The following is a 19,403-nucleotide window of genomic DNA, read 5'->3' on the forward strand; positions in this document are numbered from 1 at the left end:
TTGCTGGTGTCATTCTCGCCAGAGATGGGCTGCTGTGTCGTGGCTTTTTCCCCGACGTCGTCCAAAGCGGCTCCTCGCCGGAGGAACCGCAGGGTCCCCACTCCTCGGTCCCTCTTCCTTCTTTCCGGCCTTGGTCATTCCTTCCTCCGGTTGGCTTGGGGGATGCCCGCCTTAGCTTGCAGCCGTCGCATAACGAGGAGCTGCTTTCCCCTCCACGGGGCCCTATGGAGGCGGGTGCGGCTTTCACTCGCACCGTTTCCACCGCTGTGGGAATTTGCGCATGGGTGATCCAGCTACCCATTTCTCCACAGATCATCTTCTGGAGGTTCTCCATCAGGGCTCTGGTGGTAGGGAACTGTTGCTTCCCTTCGAGGTTTCACTCCACTCTTCTCTCTTGGGGACTTGGGGCCGTCCCGCCACGGGGGACCTGGTGCCCCAGCACCTACTGCACCGCCACTATCCCGCACCGGGTGATCCGGTGTGCCTTTCTCTTCAACCTTCCGCTAGAGGCCCACTTTTGCAGTCTGCCTTTCCTGCTTTACCCCTGCTGTCGTCTCCGTTGTCACGGGAGGCCCACTGGCTGGACTCCTGGGGGCGCAATGTTTGTCTCAACCAGTCTGCGGGCCCTTAACACACTGTGTTTTGGCTAGAGCCACTTATTGCTTGTGGGACTCGGCAGAGTCCCTTATGTCTGCCGCTTCCCAGGAGGGTGCCTGTGTGGATTTGAGACACCATGTCTTGGATGGTCGGTAGCTGACAGCGTTTATCCTTTGCCCCGCTCTGGACATCTCGAAGGTGCTGGGTCGTGCCATGGCTTCTTCAGTTGCCCTTCGTCGCCATGCCTGGCTCCGGGACATTGTGTTCCTGGAGAATGTTCGAGAACAGCTGGTGGACCTTCCCTTCGATGGTGCTCTTTTGTTCCATGTCCCTGCAGACTCAGCCATCCAGAGGTTCTTGGCGGGGCTTTGTCCTCCTCCTCCTTCTCCTCCTCAATGACCAGCGTGTTGATCTGGTTCTTGGAGCTGTTCTTCCGTTGGGACGGGTCGCCCCGTTTGTCTGTTCTGTGTGCTTCGTGGCCACTCAAGTCCTCCTTGCTGAGGCTGTGGTTCTGTTGGCTGCTGGCCAGCCCTTTTTGACTGTATGTTTTTCCCTTGAGTTTTTTGTACCATGCTGGGCCTGAGATTGGGCCTTCTGCGTTTCCCCTCTGGCTGCTTGATAGGCCTCCTGCAGGGTTTTTTGCCGCAGGTCTTTTTGTTGTCCTCTGCTGTGGAAGTTTCTTCTTAAGAGGTTCCCATGTCTTGGGATATGACATGCCCTATTTGGGGCAGGGTTGGCTGTTATATAGCCCTGGTATGTGCTGGGGAGTTGTGGTCGCCTGCAGGCTTCTGATCTTCGTAGCGTTATGGTATGTTGCGGATGCAACCTTCTTCTTTGCCTTTTTGCTTTGAGCATTTTTTTCTGTGGTGTCCCTGGCGTCTAGCGGAGCTTGTCAGTGCCGCCCTCTTGTTCTTTCTGCACCGTTGGGGCTTTAGTAGGACTATCCTCATGCCTTCTCAGCTGCTTCCAGTGGGCCTTGCACTCATTTCTACCTCTTCTCCCTGTGGAGGGGATGGTCCCTGACTTCTGCACCCTCTTGCGGGCGCAGTTTGTCCCTGTGGGGCGTTGGACGATTCTTCCTGGGTGACCTTGAGTTCCCCTTTTTAGCTTCCGCCTGTTTCTTGCTGCCGGCGCTGTCCTGTCTGGGATTGCCTTTGCTCTGCCTCTTCTCTTTGTAGTCTCTAGGTTGCTCTTCTCTTTCGGTGCTCCTTTCTTTGCCTTGGCCTTGGGCGGAGGTTTTGTTGCCTCACATGAGCATGGGGTGTTTGGCCTCTTTGCGCCTTGCCTTGTTTCCTCTGCTGAGTGAGGACTGGCTATCTTCTCTTCTTTTCCCTTTGCCTGGGGGATGGGGCTCCTCGTCCTGTTTTTGGACTCTGCCCCCCTGCGGCCCTCTGTTGTGCCCCGGTGGATGGGGTCCTCTCGCAGACCCTCCTTCTCCTTGGGTATGGCTAGGGTATCTATTTTACGTGAAGGAATCTGCAGCTAGTAGTCTCTATCAGATGTACGAGTTACTTACCTTCAGTAACGATTCTAGCCGCAGATTCCTTCCCGGCCCACCCTTCCTCCCTGTTCTGCGAGGGCTTGTGATTTGGTCTTTTGCACTCGCTTCCCTGTGGGTGGCTGTGTCTTCTATGAGTCCATTCTTTGCCTCTTTGTCAGGCTGTCCCTTTTTCCTCCCTGTTGTCATGTGGGAGGATAGGTTTGTTGATACTTCTGGCTCTTTGCGATCCTTGTGGTTGGGGTCTTTTGGCTGTGCCTAAGCCCTTGTTCCTGATGGGGGTTGTCACACTCTGTGTTGGGGATGTCTTGGAGATTTGTCGTTCCCTGTGTGGCCTCGACTGGTTCCCCTTCCTTGTCTTTGGTTAGGGTTGTAGGCCTGTTGCATGTTATCGTGACATTTTTACATATGTCCCTTGTCTCCGGGGGGGCGGGGTTGTCTCTGTACTGGCAGGGTTGCTGATCTGTTCTTATTGGTTCCCTGCCTTGGGATACTACACTGCTCTTTATGGTGGTGTTCCTCACCATCCCTTTTTCTGGTTCTTTTGCACACTGTTCCTATACTCTCACAGTTTTGTTTGCTGGCTCCGCGTTGTGGCACAGAAAAGTTCTCCGAAGAAAACTGACATAGGCGCGCCGGGGTGGGACTTATGTGACCTCGCTGATGTCACATACGCTGACGATGCCTGGGTGGAGTCGCGTGATGTCGTCCCCCCAGCGAGCAGGGATGCTGGGCAAGAAAGTTTTCCAGATCCAGCCTCACTCCTGGGGATAATTCTACGTGAAGGAATCTGCGACTAGAATAGTCTCTACCAGATACAATGTTACCGAAGGTAAGTAACTCGTACACCAGGGCCAAAGTTGCTATCACTATGTTAGTACATGGAGTCCCTGTCCTAGACATTTGCCAGGTGGCTACGTGGGCATGTCTACAAATTTCAAAAAGCATTATCTGGATAGTCCGGTTTGCTGCAAGGAGCATTTTGCCCACTCAGTCCTGCATTTCTTTCTGATTTGAGTGCTTCCACAGACCCACCTCCATATAGGTACTGCTTTGGTATCAATTAAAAAGCTGTGGAATCTGCAGCTAGAAGTCTTTCTCAGAAGCAAAAGTTACCTTCAGTAAAGCTATTTCTGGTAGAGACTCTATCTAGCCGCAGATTCCTATCCTCTCCGTTCTGTTGTTGGTCTAGGAGAATCTGCACATTGGTCACACCAATTTCCTTTTGGGGCTCTGTTTTTTGAGGGTGCAGATTGTCTCAAAAGCAACTGATGCCAACAATCGCGAGTGGTGCCTGTATAAGGTCCACATGACATTGCCAGAGCAGAACGGCATCAGTGCAGAGCCGCATGCACCCACAACTGGCGCGCAGAGGTATTGCTGAAAAGTTTCCGGATCAAGTCTGATGCATGGGGAATATTCAAAAGGTGAGGAATCTGGTGCTAGATAGGGTCTCTACCAGAAAGGGGGTTACTGAAGGAAGGTGACTTTCTCTTCTATGCTTAGAGTGCGATATATATTCAGGGTACAACAGAAAACCTTAGCACAAAGAGTTTAAAAAATTTTCATTGTAGAGTCATTAGGTTTGATAAATATCCTTCAGGAGTTTCAAGGTATGTTACCACATTAACTTTATCCTTTCATTTGTTTTCCGAAACATATAGCTATAAATACAGATGTTATATTTCAACCTATGGTTAGTAGATAATTTAAAATAATAGGGTGTTTTTAAATTATTGTAAACAACATTTTTGGCTGGATTATGAATTCAATATGTCCTAAATATGGCACTGTTTCTGTTAGATATGTTACCCTGAGTTTACAGCATGGCCTAAAAATAGACATGGGGGCATATGTATCATAAAAACCTTTTGCGAGTCCTTAATAGCGAATTTTAGCAAATCGCTATTAAGGACTTTCAAAATGAAATGTATGTAGGTTTCGCAATATTAATTGCGATTCCTATGTATTCCTTAATTGCGAATCGCAAATTGCGATTCGCAATTAAGGGCTACCTTCCCATTCATTCCTATAGGCCTAGAGGCCCATAGGAATGAATGGTTAGACATTCGCAATTTGCAAGTACCCATTAGGTACTCGCAAATGGCGAATGCAATTTCAAGGGTGTCAAAAGGACAACCTGTTGCACCCCTGAAATATGCATGTGTGCACATGTGGCACACATACATGCCCTAAGGGCATGTATGTGCACCACATGGCACTTTGTAAAATGCAAAAAAGTGAATTTTTCTAGGAAATTCAAATAACCACCAACTTGAAGTTGGTGGTAATTTGCGATTTCTTAAGGCAAATTTGCACAACTTGGGTGCATCCTGAATTGCATTTAAGGAATCGCAATTTGCGATTCCTTAAATACAGTCGCAAAATAGGGAATTGCAAATTTTGCGATTCCCTATTATGCGATGGCCTTTTGGGATGATACATCTCAAAAGGCTTTTTCCCGTTCGCAAATGGGAAAAAGGCTTGATACATATGCCGCATGGTTCTTTTCTGTATAATCTTGGTGTGTAGCATAATTGTTTCTATTTTCCTGCAGGCCGTCTCAATAATGGGAGATGAAGTCTTCAGTTTTAATATGTCTTTGTATCCTGATGCTACTGAGGGAGAAGCTTATTCGGATATGTCCAAAGTAGATGGAAAGATGTGCCTGAAAGTTGGCTGCATTCAAATTGTGTATCTTCATAAATTCCTCATGTCACTTCTGGTAAGCGTTGTGTCCATTACTCACAGAATCTAATGCTTTGCTATTAATCTTCATATCCTATGGGAAACCTTTCAACTTACTACTTATGGCTACTGCTTCTGGCTGAGTCCTCATTTTTAACAGTAACTCGTCGTGCAGCTGTGTCCAGAATACTTTTCTAGCACTTCTCGATCACCACCATCTGCACTGGGTCAGTGAGGCACCAATCAAAAGTAACATGACTTCTTCATAGATTTACTCTTTGGTATCAGCAATGTCAATTGTTTTTTTACCCCTATTCATAGTTGCGAAGATCTGGAGCCACTTTATGCTTGCTCAACATTATCTTATGTTGTTTTTCAAAAATGTGTAATTTATCACCCCTGAAACCCTAATGCTTTAAGCCCTCCTCGAGCTTCAAATGACAAATGTTCGGTACCTACTTGCACTTATCATGCTCTGGGGGCTAGAAACCAAGCATGATATGATATCTTATGATTGTTGTGCCCTTTTACACCCTAAGCTATAAATGAGAGAGGGAGATAATTTTCTACATGGCCTCACATATTGAGTTAGCAAAATTGAGATCTCAAGAGGGAGGACAATTACCTAAATGTCTGGATCTCACCATAGTTCTAACATCATAAGTACAAAAAAAGGCATAGAACATACCATCAAATTGCTCCATCTTGGAGCCAGACCCAGTACTTGAAATGGTAGCTCACAATGTAGGTTTTCTTCCCAATCTGGCAACTACAGAGAATGCCAGCATACCTTATAGGAAGCCATGTTATTGATTTTTACCTACAAACTACCCACCTGTGGTGTACCCAAGTCACCCTTAATGTATCCAATCCTGCTATAGGCCACCCAAGCCATGCTCGGTAATGGTGCCCTATGTTTTGATGCGACCCTCTCAGGTCGTTTTTTTATCAAGTTTGGGGTCAATTACCCCTCTACACCCACAATGTACCTTATGCACCAGAATGCTAGGTAGATTATATAAAGGAGGAAACAATGACAGCTATGAATATCTGAGCCATTTGACAGATTTACAGATGTCTTCTAGTTTCAAGATGCCAAGCTAACATCTTTTTTCAATGCCAACAGATCATTTGCCAACAAAACTTTGTGCAGCCGGACCTAATGTGTTCCTCTCTGACTGCTTAGCTCTCAAGGTCTTCAGTGCATCCTGCCTAATAACTTCCACACATTTTGGGAGATGGTTAAGAAAGCCACTCTTTCCTTTCTTAAACATTGGGGTATTTTTTCCACTTCTTCAATGATATAAAAGCTCAGCAAAGCAGATGATGCACACTGTACGTGACATCATGAATTCACAAGTTCAGTCATGGTGTTACACTATCATGGCTGGGTGTGCTCTCCTAATACTACTTCAGTGAGAGAGTCATCTGCTCACTAGAGGATTTTAAAGAAAGCATAGGTTTGACTTGGCGGTCTTTCCACCATCTACAGTGAAAACTCAGGGTTTAGAGTTGGCAATATAAACGATCCAGCCAAGCTCAGCAGACCCAAAGGAGTTACTTTAACTTAAACGGTGTAGAGGTTCAGGTCTGTATAACCAGCAGCAGCTACACCTCTCATCTGCCTCTGAAAAGACACCCTTATCCTCTCTGTGGTTTCTCCGAAGTTTCAAAATGAAGAGAGGTTGCTTTAGATCAATGGGTCCTCCATATATTTTACTTAGTTTACTCTTTTCCATAAAGTCTCACCCTTTCCCTCTGCCACACCTCATTCACAAGCAGGACTTTGAAAAGTCACCTGTGAAAGTTGACCATTTTCACCTCCTCCCCACAAAAAACCTCTTGATGATGAAATTTTGATATTTCTTGAAAGGGAGAACCATTTTACATTCTGAGAAGAAATGGTATTACTACAGATGCCTTCTTGTCCCCAGGAAATGGGAGGCCTAAAGCCTATCCCGACCCTAACTTCTTTAACTAAATTTTGAAGAAGCAGCAATTGAAGATGGTGTTGATTCAGCAGATCCATCCGGCACTTCAGAATCAAACTTGGATTATCTTGTTGAATCTCAAAGATACACGTTTTCTCATTCAAATATAAAAATGTTCCAGGCTGTTTTGATGTTGTATTGATCTATGTTGTATGCTATTTTATTTACTCTTAGTTGGCCTTTTTGCAGCACCAAGACTGGTCACTAAAGCTATGGTAGTAGATGTTGGTCATCTCCACAGTGAGGGAGTTCATATCTGTCTATTCCTAAACAGTTGGCTCATTATGCACTCTTCTTTCAATGAAACATTGTAGCATTTATGGACCACAATGAACCCTTGGTACATTTTAGTGCTGCCAATCAGTCACATGCTCATGAGTCATAACAGGCATCGTCAAAGTGCAATGATATCACTAAGAGGCAGTGTTGGATCAAGATATCTCTTCATTGAGGCTCTTGGCTGACAAGGGAGTGTCTCCACCTCAATCTAAAGTGCCTCAGCCTGTCATCCTGGTTCCTGATCACATAGAGTTTGGCCACTTGGCATTTTGTCCAATTCTGGAGATATTCTGTTGCAGGCACGTGCACCTTGAACCACAAAACGTATAATATCAAGTGGGAACATTTCTGCATGTGGTGTAAAGAAGGGCCTTCAACCCTGTCTCCATACAAAACCACCAAATCCTTCCATACCTACTGCACCTGGTCATAATTGATCTTAGCTACTCCTCAATAAGAGTCCATCTCGTGGTGATCTCAAGATTTAGAAGAACTGATCCTTTTTTTCACCTAGGATTTTAAAAACAATTTTTGAAAGGGTTGTTAAAAAGATTTCCCTCCTATATGATGCCCTTAAGTATCTTGGGAGCTGAACACAGTATTAAGCCAGCTTATGCTACTTCCCTTTGAACTGATCCAAAAAGCTTATTCATAGTTCCTTTCCTGGAAAACAGTACTTCTGCTTGCCCTCACTTCAGCAAGTATAGTTGGGGAGTTGGTAGTTTTACAATAAGAGTCCTTTCTCAGATCTGGTAAGGAAAAGATCACCCTTCGAACTAACCCAAAGTTCATAACGAAGGTGCCTATTGACTTCCACCTGAACAAGCCTACTATTCTAAGCTTGTTTTCTCCGAATCCTACAACATCAGAAATACAATTCCTACACTCACTGGATGTTTGCAGGTGCATCAGATTTCTCATGGTCATAACAAAAGATAATTGCATATCTGACCAGCTGTTTCTATTCTTTCTATTTGCCTACTGTCCAGTAAGAGGTTGACCCCTCTCACACAGGGAATTATAGCATGTTGGCAGTCAGCCTGCATCACCTTTTGCCACAAGAAGACAAAGCATACATTCCAGGGTAGAGTGAGGGTGCATTCCACAGGAGCATGGCAACGACGACTGTGCTCTATGCTAGAGTGCCTTTGCATGATATCTGTCATACAGCTCCATACAAGAGCAGGCATGTGTACATAAAGCATAACTGATTGAATTTGAAGTCAGTAGATGACTCAGTAGGATGTGAACTCAGTAGTGGGACAGGCATAACCTATTTGTAAAGGTGACTTTGCTCCCTGCTTTGCTGTAATGTTATGCACTGCTTGCTGTTCTGATTCAAGTATGTGACTATATGAAAGAGCCAATGCTGGAGAAGAAATTAGTTACTTACCTACAATTCCAGTTCTCAAGCATTGGTATCTTTGAGAAGCACCCAGGAAATGCAGACTATTCAGTGATAGACGGCATGAGTGGCCTATACTGAAAGGAGTTCCCTGGTATCTCTGTGTGGTTCCCGTGTGGGCCGCATTAGGACTGTTACAGAGCAAGTACCACTGTGATGCCCAACAGTCTGCTGAAGGCTACGAAGACTGGCTGTGCTTCTGCAGTCATGAGGGAGAGTGAAGCCGCATCACTATTGATGTAGGAAGTTCTGATTAGCCAATAGGCCGCAACTGCCAAAGTTCCTCCAACTAGGATGACTCAGCCTGGCGGCCAGCCGCAGCAGCCAAATCTGAACCGTGGTCTGCAACTGCAAGGGAAGGCCATGGCTGCCGAAGACGTGGGTTACTGTGCAGAAGTGCCTAACCGATCTCAGCCACAACATTGTCCTGAGGCAAAGATGCTGTCATGCCCTCACTGGAGAGGGACTACTACCATGAGTCCAGAAGCATGAATCGCATCCATTGCACTGCTACAGATGCATGAGTAAAATAACCAGGAGGTAAAAGCGGGACTTAATAATCTGGGTGCCAGATAGGTCCTGATGAAAGATGGAGTTGAAGATTGCATTCTGTCAATCTATTATTCAGGAACTAGTAAAATCTGAGCGTCTGTGACAATTTTTATTAATTGAAGGCTTTCATTTTTTACAGCGAAATGAACGTTGGTAAAGTTATCCAAGGCCTTCACAAAACTATCTTAGTCCACTTGTAATAGTGAGGGTGTAACCCGAGCAAGCAGTTGGTGAGTTACTTTCACGTAGATATTAGAACCTGCACTATTGTTAGCAAGCTGTTGATAGGATTTGCAGCAAGAAGCATCTTTATTCGTGATTGGTGTTAATGCTATACTTGATTACCAACATGTACCAGTAAATAGTCCCTCTATTGAAGATTGCCAGGGATGTGATCAGCCGTTGTGAGTGTTGAAAGGCTTACAAATATCAATTTAATCTAAACAATCATTGATAAATTCCGTCTCAGTCCATTTAAATTACTTAGAAATAATAGTTTTAATTTAGTTAAGAAATGCATTCCCTTAAAACATGAAGAAGAAACCAAGATTGCAACATCATCCTTAACATGACAAACTTTTCTGCTTTTGTTTATATTCACAGAGCTTCCTGGATAACTTCCAAACTGCAAAAGAGACTATCAGTGCTGCCACTGCCCAGGCAGCAGAAAAAGCTGCCACACGTGTGAAAGGCCTGGCACAGAGAAGCGTCCGGTTTTCTATGGATATCAACTTAAAAGCTCCAGTTATTATCATTCCTCAGTCTTCAGTCTCTTGTAATGCTGTGATAGCTGATCTTGGTTTAATCACAGTGCAGAATAACTTCAGCTTTGTGACTATGGAGGATTGCCAACTCCCTCCAGTTATTGACAGAATGGATGTAAAGCTTACAGAGCTTAAACTATCAAGGTAATCGAATCTAATTTAAGAATCGAGTGAGTGTGTTGTTATATGTTGTACTTTTATTAATCCCCCTTCATCCATACTCCTGTCTTGCGATGCTGGGCCGCAGCTCATTGTACCAGAACATCTCTTGCACAACAACAAGGGTTAACATTGGTGGACACAGGATCATATTCATTGCTGTCCCCCATACCCCCCTTCTTTTTTTAACAATACGGATAAAGAAATGTCTATTTTTTGCTTAGCACCACTACCCTCAATTACTTATTTTCTGCCTCTTCACAGAGGGGCTCTTTAACTTTCCTGCGTGTCTGCTCCTCCAGTGCTGTGACTGGCTTACCGAGTTGCCTCACATACTAGTCGAATTTTCCAAAAGGGGCCCGACCCGGGCTATGTCTGCATTGGTTTGGGCGAGTGTGCCACCAAACTGACTACCCAATCTGTTACATTACTATTACATTGTTTGGGCTTTGACAATAGTCTCCTGAAGTGCCCTCATTCTTCATTGTTGCTGCTTTGTCGAAGCTCTAAGACGATAGAAGCAAACAAGACCTCTAAAGTCTTAAATAAGGAGACCCTTTTTTCAGGCACAGAACACATTCCTGTGATACTTTCTTTCCAGACAGATCAACCATTCAGTGCGCTCTTAGATGCTCGTATGGACTAATTGTACTAGTTGCCCTGCCTGTATCCTTTATGCACCCTACCATATGGGCCTCAGCTTCAAAGTACCATCCTGGCCCACTTTTACGTGAGACCCTCTCAGAACAGTTTTAAGTGCCTTTGAGTCATAATTCGATAGGACACCTCTCTCGGATGTCCCCAGGGTCTAATTATCCTATAGATTTCTCTTGGGTTTCCCCAATAGTTAATTCTACTAGAACTACTCCTCATTGTGACCTGCAACTCCAGCCTAAATCGTTGTGTGACAATACTAAGGTGTTCAAGTAAATTTACTGACCTCTAGCCAAGGTCAAAGGGAATGGGGAGGATGATATCCTTGTCTCGTAGCAGAGCAGCCAGTGAAGCAAGAAAAGTCTGAGTTGGGGAGTACGACACATAGTTAAAAAGTGCCATTGCTGATATAACTGTGTATCCAAGCAATCTGAAAGAGACACATTAGTGATAGATTCCTTTCTTTAGAATATCCCCAGGCGTCAGACTGGATCCAGAAAGTTTTTGTCAGCAGTACCCTTGCGCGTCTGTAGGCATCGTTGTGCGGCTCCACGTATGTCGCTGGCGTCTGAGCTACTTGGACGCGCCCACGCCAATCTCCTGACTGACGTATTGCAGCCAGCGTCATCCTCTGCGGAGCCGCTGCTCTCCTTCAATGATGCACTTACTGACATCCTGTTGACCACCTGGAACAAACCCAATGTAGGAGAGTAGGGTCTGCAATCCTATGATCACCCAGATTTTTTGCTTTTGCTTCATTGGTTTACGACTTTCCCCGGCTGTGGGCCTGCCAATCAGACCCACAGCCTAGCTGTTCTCTCTCTAAATTAACACACATGTACATTAGGTGCATCCACTAATTGGAACTGGGCCGCCTTGTCAGTCCCTGTCTCAGCATACCACAGGTATCCAGGGCATCGGTGTACCCAGGGCCTACCAGGGGCTGCAGCATGTATTATGCCACCCCTGGAATGGCCGCCCAAATCTGACACAACTGGCTGCACGACAGCTGGGGCCACGTGGTGTAATCACCCGTTGCTGTAGGTGTAGTATTCCTACACCTAACCCTAAAATGGACACATGGATTCCTATCAGTCACTCCTATAGCAGGCCTTATCAATCCTGAAGGCAGAGTGCAGGGAGTCATGTGGGATGGTGCTCTGGCGCGAGCTGAGCCCGTCGACGGCTTGCGGAACCAAGTCCTAATAGCCGTTCCATGGTGACGCGGGCCAACTACTTTTAATGCATTATAATCCTTGTGGTTATTTGCTAACTTTGGCATCGCATCACCTACACATGTCGAGTAAGGTGTCATACGAATTGGAATACGAACCCCTCGCTAGTTCTGGCGACGGGGTTAGCATTCCCCCCTTATAGAGGGGCACGACATGGAAGTAACCCTGAACCCCGGTTAAAGTTGACTCAAGCCTCAGCATCACAAAATGGATGCTGCCACCAGACACAAGTCTGACCTCCTGCTGCTGGGAGACCTTCCAGCGAAGGGAGTTTGGACAAAGGGTTTCCTGTCGAGGGCGGTGTTAGCACCATCCCAGACAGGGTTTGTGTATTCCAGGTAGGCAGGGCTGAAAGGAAGGTGATTGCAGGTGGCACCCCGGTGCTCACTGTGCATAGCCCGGCTCAGACCAGTTTCGGGGGCACACCAGCCCCTGAGCTGGCGCGAAGCCGGACAAAGGATAGGGGTGTAACCACCCCCCTCCTGGCTCCACCCCTAGGTAGACCCTAGTCACGGGCCAACCCCCTTTTTCTTAGAATAAAGGTAGGAGCGAGTCCCCTTCCCAAATTGGATAATCAGATAATCGGATAACTCCGAATCACGAACCACTTTCCACGAAAGGAACTCTTGACTATTTCTGAAGACTCTCCCTTGTGGCTAAGGAGTAGCCACCCTGCACCAGCAGGCACCACCTAAGCGCTTGCGGTTTGCTGTAAGTCTCTCCTACGGATCAAGACTGCCCAGCTCGACGAGACCCGAGTCCCTGCCATCTCTGACCTTTTACCTACCTCATCAGCTCAGCTGAGAGTCGTAGGTGTGACGAGACCTGCGGGACCGGCCATCTTCAGAACCTGCACGACGCTTATCTAGCACGCCCACCGAGGGACCCTCGAGTGAGTACACCTAGGGCTTGAGAAGCCCTAACCCTGAGCAGCTCCAGCATCGAAGTCTGCCTCCCCAGCATCCCCGAGATCTGCGTGGGGGCCCTTCCGCTCCTTGCTGTTCACCGCGTTGTTCGACCACTTGCCGACCGGCTTGTGGCCCTCTTCACGACGCACCACGATTGTTTCATCACTAGTCTGGTTGCTCCAGACTGGCTCTTGCTCCCCTCCAACAGAGGAGTACCACGGACTCTCCTAGTCCACTCCAGACGCCATCTTGACTCCACCACGTGGGCTTGCCACTGCCAAGATCCGCTGCCCCATTCCTGGGCCCAGCATCATCGACAGCAGACACCTTCGTGGGACAGCTCGCCCTCCATCCTGGTCGCCGCCGCGCCTCCTAGACCGAGGAACAGCCGAGTCCGACGTCATCCACTCACCTGGTCGAGGTGACTTCAGCCGGTACCCTCCTGGTACCCCACGATCGCTGGCTAGCGGTTGAGAACTGAGTCCCCTCTGCTTTCAGGTTTCCTTCATCACCGATCCAGGCTTGGATCTCGCTGAATATCGACACTGGTCGCCTGCCAGCAACTCTTCTTTCAGGCTCCTGAGACTACAACGAGGACTTCCGACATCTTGCCGAACCTTCTACAGCCGCAGCCTCTGGGCTAGGTAACACGAGCATTTCGGTGCTCCATCGCAGGATCGCTTTACAAGTGTCCAGTTCCTTTTTCGTTTAAGTCCCCCTGATCAGAACACTCCGGAATCAGTAACTTTAGACTTTCTAACCTCTCCCCATCCACTTGCAGTGTAATGGTTTCGTGCCCTCGGGCATTTGTGTAAATTGTGCAACCAGAAGTATTTTCCTAAGAGTTTTGTATTGTGCTTAGCTCCCTGACTCATAAAGAGCCAGGGTAGTCTTGTTATAAATAAATATCCTTTATTTTCATAACGACTTGTGTGGTGTCCTTTCACTTGGTGTTCAAGGGGTATATGTGATGGTAAACAGCTGGCTTAACACGCCCTCTAGAGTTTAGCCTAAGACTGCTCGTATCCACGCTACTAGGATAGCTGGTCTATAAGGTTGACTTACAACCAATCATCAATAAGGGTCGTTTGGAATGATACACAGTGATCACTAGAATAGTGAGCACTACATATCAGGCCAACTTCTCACATTGGTGAGCAGCGGTTGGGATTTGAGCTTGCTGTTGTTTTACCACACACGTATCCTAAGAATATCGCAGTGAAAGATCACATAAGTACCCAGGTACATATAACTTAACTTAGAATACTCCGAGTTCTACTGAACCGGCTGTTGTAGTGTAACAGGGCTTAGCACACCCTGACTACAACTCTTAGCAAGGGACCAGTAGGTAAACACATAGTGTAGGTAGGTGCATCACTTACACCTCACTAGACAAGCATGTCGGTCCACGGAGAGTCCTCGCAGACTCCCTTAGTGGTCAGTGACCCTCCACAGGTCGTGTCACGATATGCAACTCTTAGCTTCAAGGAGATGAGACAACTGTGTGCCTCCAGGAAGCTAAACCAGGGTTCTAACCCTACCATCGCAATTCTGATAGGTCTCTTAGAGGCGTACGATGCTAGGAGGTCCTCTAACACAGGTCCCCCCAGTGCAGATGGGAACATGCCTCCCTTAGAGGGAACCCTCGGTGACCCCGACCTCGACCTCCACACAGAGGAGGAGGACGAGGACGAGTTATCGGGAGACGAGGCAGACAAAGGTCCAGTGGTAGTCAGCAGGCTTACAAGGACCAACTTAAGCAGGCATGAGAATGGAACTGGGGGAGCCCCGGGCCCACGCTCAAGCAGGCTTAACCTTGGGAACGGACGAGCTAGGTCTCTCTCCAGAGGCTCCGGCAGATCGGTTCATACACATGTCTCTCAGGCATCTTCTCAGAGAGGGATGACGTCCCCCCAGAGAAGGGAGCATGAAGCGAAGATGAGGGAAGTCAATCTGAGGATCGAGCGGGAAGAACTTGCCCTCGCCAAAGAAAGACTTGCCCTGGCCCGAGAGCAGAAATTAAGTGGGTTAGATCCCACTGGTGGCAGCATTCTCAATAGAGAGAAAGACAGGGGTATAGACACTAGACACCTGAGTAAAATAGTGCCCCCCTTTAAACAAGGGGACGACATCCACAAGTGGATAACTGCCTTGGAGAGGGCCTGCACTGTCCAGTGCGTCCCCCCAAGTCAGTGGGCAGCTATACTGTGGCTTTCCTTTGAAGGTAAAGGAAGGGACAAGCTCCTCACTACTAGAGCTGAGGATGCTAACAACTACCAAGTCCTGAAGAACACACTGATTGATGGGTTCGGCCTAACCACGGAACAGTACCGGGTGCTGTTCCGGGACACCCAGAAAACTCAGTCTCAGGATTGGACTGACTTTGTTGATTGTGCCACTAAGGCTTTGGAAGGCTGGTTACTGGGTAGCAAGGTTACTGATTACACAGGATTGTACAATCTTATCATGCGAGAACAGATTTTAAACAACTGTCAGAACCAATTGTTGCATCAGCACCTTGTCGACTCGGATCTGACCTCTCCCCAAGAATTGGGAAAGAAGGCAGACAGATGGGTCAGAACAAGGGTCAAGCAGAACCAGAATCAGAACCAGGGTGGTCAGAAGAAAGCAGACCAAAAGGGTAACAAGAACGAACAAAATGACCAGAAGTCTTCGACAGGTCCCCAACAAACCAAAGAGGGTGGGGGTCAGGCTTCACAGAAGAAGAAGACTCAAGAAGGCCAGTCAAAAAGGTGGTGCCAATACTGTAAAAGTAAGACTCACTGGTTTAGTGAGTGCACCAAGAAAGGAGGACAAACTCCTACCACTGCAGCCCCTAAGGCACCTGCACCCCCTAGTACAGTCAGCAGTGGTAGTGCGCCTCCCAAGGCATTAGTTGGGTTAACCTTGGGAACCGAGGGGAGTGACGACTTAGTCGGCACGCTCACTCAGGCCGTCCTTGTCTGTACAGGGGATATGGATATGTCCCCTGATGCCAGTCCCAATACTTTGGGCAAATACAGACAGACACCTTTGATCAATGGAAAAGTGGCTCAGGCCTACAGGGACACTTGTGCCAGTGTCACCATGGTGACGCCTAACTTTGTGGACCCTGGACAGATCATGCTAGGTACCAGTTACCTAGTGACCAATGCCAGCAACGTCACTACCAATCACAGTATGGCAGTTGTTGATTTCTCCTGGGGAGGGGTAAGTGGCCCGAAAAAGGTTGTGGTTAGTTCAGACCTCCCCGTAGAATGTCTGTTGGGCAATGATTTGGAAACGTCACAATGGTCAGAAGTGGAGCAGAGGACTCACATGGAAATGTTAGGCTTGCCAGCACATGTCCTTGCTGTGACCAGGTCACAGGCCAAAAGATGCCCCACTGAACAGGTGCTGGATCCTGGAAGAACGGACCAGACACCTTCCAAGAAAAGGAGCAGTAAGGGTAAGGCTTCGCCTTCCCCCTTGCCCCAGGTCGTGGATCAAGTCTCCGAGGAGGCTGACCTTAAAGAACTGAGGGAAACTGAGCCGCAAGAGCTTGAACCTGGTCAGGTTGAGTTTCTGGGCTCAGGGGGACCCTCCAGGGAAGACCTGGGGAAGGCACAGTTAGACTGCCCCTCACTTGAACCCCTCAGACAGCAGGCTGCTGCTGAGGCTGCAGGGAACGCCACAGGTACCCACAAAGTGTACTGGGACGATGGACTCCTGTACTCTGAGGCAAGAGACCCCAAACCTGGTGCGACCAGGAGGCTGGTCGTCCCCTTGTCTCTGAGAGGTTTCCTTCTCACCTTGGCCCACGAGATTCCCCTTGCAGGTCACTTAGGCCAGAATAAGACTTGGGACAGGATTGTTCCACACTTTCACTGGCCCCACATGTCCGAAGATACGAAGGAGTTTTGCCGCTCCTGTGTCACTTGCCAAGCCAGTGGTAAGTCAGGTGGCACGACAAAGGCCCCCCTCATACCACTACCAGTGGTGGGGGTACCCTTTGAACGAGTGGGGATCGACATTGTCGGACCAATGGAACCCCAGACAGCATCAGGGCACAAGTTTATACTGGTGGTGGTGGACCACGCCACCAGGTATCCTGAAGCTATTCCCCTTAGGACCACTACAGCACCTGTGGTGGCACGGGCCCTACTTGGAGTGTTCTCCAGAGTGGGCTTCCCTAAGGAGGTCGTCTCAGACAGAGGTGCAAACTTCATGTCGGGATATCTGACTGCTATGTGGAAGGAATGTGGTGTCAACTACAAATTCACCACACCCTATCACCCACAATGCAATGGGCTTGTTGAGAGATTCAACAGGACCCTAAAAGGGATGATTCACGGACTACCTGAAAAGCTTCGGCGGAGATGGGATGTCCTGATACCCTGCCTCTTGTTCGCCTACAGAGAGGTCCCGCAGAAGGGGGTTGGCTACAGCCCTTTTGAGCTTCTGTTCGGACATCCTGTAAGGGGACCCCTTTGTTTGGTAAAGGAAGGATGGGAGAGACCTCTCAGAAAGCCGGCATCGAACATTGTGGACTATGTACTCGGTCTCCGCTCACGGATGGCGGAGTACATGGAAAAGGCGTCTAAAAACCTTGAGGCGAGCCAAGAGTTACAGAAAGCTTGGCACGACCAAAAGGCTGTCCTGACTGTGTACCAGCCTGGACAGAAGGTGTGGGTGCTGGAGCCAGTGGCCCCAGCAGCACTCAAAGACAAATGGTCTGGGCCCCACACGATCATTGAGCAAAAGGGAGAGGTCACCTACCTGGTAGACCTGGGAACTCCCCGGAGCCCCCACAGGGTGCTCCATGTAAACAGGCTCAAGGCATATGTCGACAGGGAGGGCATGGGCTTGCTCATGGCCACAGATGAGGGACAGGAGGAGGAGAGTGACCCTCTCCCGGACCTGCTCTCTCAGAACCCTGACGATGGATCAGTAGATGGTGTTGTCTTTTGTGGCAGCCTCTCTGGGCATCAACAGAAGGATTGTAAACAGGTTCTTCAATCCTTTCGACATATGTTCTCTCTGACACCCAGTCAGACCAATTGGTGTACCCATGAGGTCGACACTGGGGACAGTCTACCCGTAAAGAGTAAAATCTATCGGCAACCTGATCACGTCAGAGACTGCATCAAGACGGAGGTGCAGAAAATGTTGGAGCTGGGAGTCATTGAACCCTCGGACAGCCCCTGGGCTAGTCCCGTAGTGCTCGTGCCGAAACCTCACACCCAGGGCGGTAAGAAAGAGATGAGGTTTTGCGTGGACTACAGAGGTCTCAATGCAGTCACTAAGACTGACGCCCACCCGATACCGAGAGCAGACGAACTTATCGACCGGTTGGCCTCGGCCAACTACTTAAGTACGTTTGACCTGACAGCTGGGTATTGGCAAATCAGGTTAGCTGAGGAGGCCAAGCCCAAAACCGCATTTTCTACCCCGGGCGGGCATTATCAGTTCGTGGTAATGCCCTTTGGTTTGAAAAATGCACCTGCCACCTTCCAAAGGCTGGTGAATCGAGTTCTCACTGGGTTGGACGACTTCTGTGCGGCGTATCTGGACGATATCGCTGTCTTTAGCTCCACCTGGGAGGATCACCTGGTCCACCTGAGGAAAGTGTTAGAGGCACTGCAGAAGGCAGGCCTCACTATCAAGGCCACCAAGTGCCAGATAGGGCAGACACAGGTTGTATACCTGGGCCACCTTGTAGGAGGGGGTCAGGTTCAACCGTTGGAGAGCAAAATACAGGCCATCCAGGACTGGGCTCCTCCAACCACCCAGACTCAGGTTCGAGCTTTCTTGGGCCTGACTGGTTATTACCGGAAATTTGTCAGAAATTATGGATCCATTGTGACCCCGCTAAACGACCTGACAAGTAAAAAGATGCCAAAAAAAGTTCAGTGGACAGCAAGCTGTCAGAAGGCATTCGATGACCTAAAGCAGGCCATGTGCACAGCACCTATCCTAAAGAGTCCAGACTACTCCAAACCATTCATTGTCCAAACAGACGCTTCGGAGCTGGGTGTGGGAGCTGTTCTATCGCAACTGAATTTTGATGGTCATGACCAGCCCATAGCTTTTATTAGCAGGAGGCTGACCCCCAGAGAGAAGAATTGGTCAGCTATTGAGAGGGAGGCCTTTGCTGTGGTTTGGGCCCTGAAGAAGTTGAGGCCATACTTGTTTGGCACTCACTTCAAGATTCAGACCGACCATAAGCCCCTCTTGTGGCTAAATCAAATGAAGGGTGAAAACCCCAAACTACTTAGGTGGTCCATTTCTCTACAGGGGATGGACTTCACAGTGGAGCATAGACCTGGCACTGATCATGGCAATGCAGATGGGCTCTCCAGGTATTTCCACTTAGAGCAAGAAGACTCACCTGGTCAAGGTTAGCTTATTGTCCCAAAGTTTGGGGGGGGGGGTCATGTAGGAGAGTAGGGTCTGCAATCCTATGATCACCCAGATTTTTTGCTTTTGCTTCATTGGTTTACGACTTTCCCCGGCTGTGGGCCTGCCAATCAGACCTACAGCCTAGCTGTTCTCTCTCTAAATTAACACACATGTACATTAGGTGCATCCACTAATTGGAACTGGGCCGCCTTGTCAGTCCCTGTCTCAGCATACCACAGGTATCCAGGGCATCGGTGTACCCAGGGCCTACCAGGGGCTGCAGCATGTATTA

General features: G+C 48.3%; 1 protein-coding gene across 1 annotated transcript in view; it reads left to right on the forward strand.

The window, feature by feature from the left end:
* The window catches only part of VPS13C (vacuolar protein sorting 13 homolog C), a 2,873,871-nt gene that overhangs the window by 963,515 nt on the left and 1,890,953 nt on the right, over positions 1-19,403 (forward strand). The window contains exons 32-33 of the mRNA XM_085648297.1: positions 4,653-4,820; positions 9,614-9,918. Of these exons, the coding sequence (XP_085504423.1) occupies positions 4,653-4,820; positions 9,614-9,918 (473 nt within the window). The remainder of the gene's footprint in view (positions 1-4,652; positions 4,821-9,613; positions 9,919-19,403) is intronic.

This window comes from Triturus cristatus, chromosome 3_2, assembly GCF_964204655.1.
Source record: "Triturus cristatus chromosome 3_2, aTriCri1.1, whole genome shotgun sequence".
NCBI classification, from domain to species: domain Eukaryota; kingdom Metazoa; phylum Chordata; class Amphibia; order Caudata; family Salamandridae; genus Triturus; species Triturus cristatus.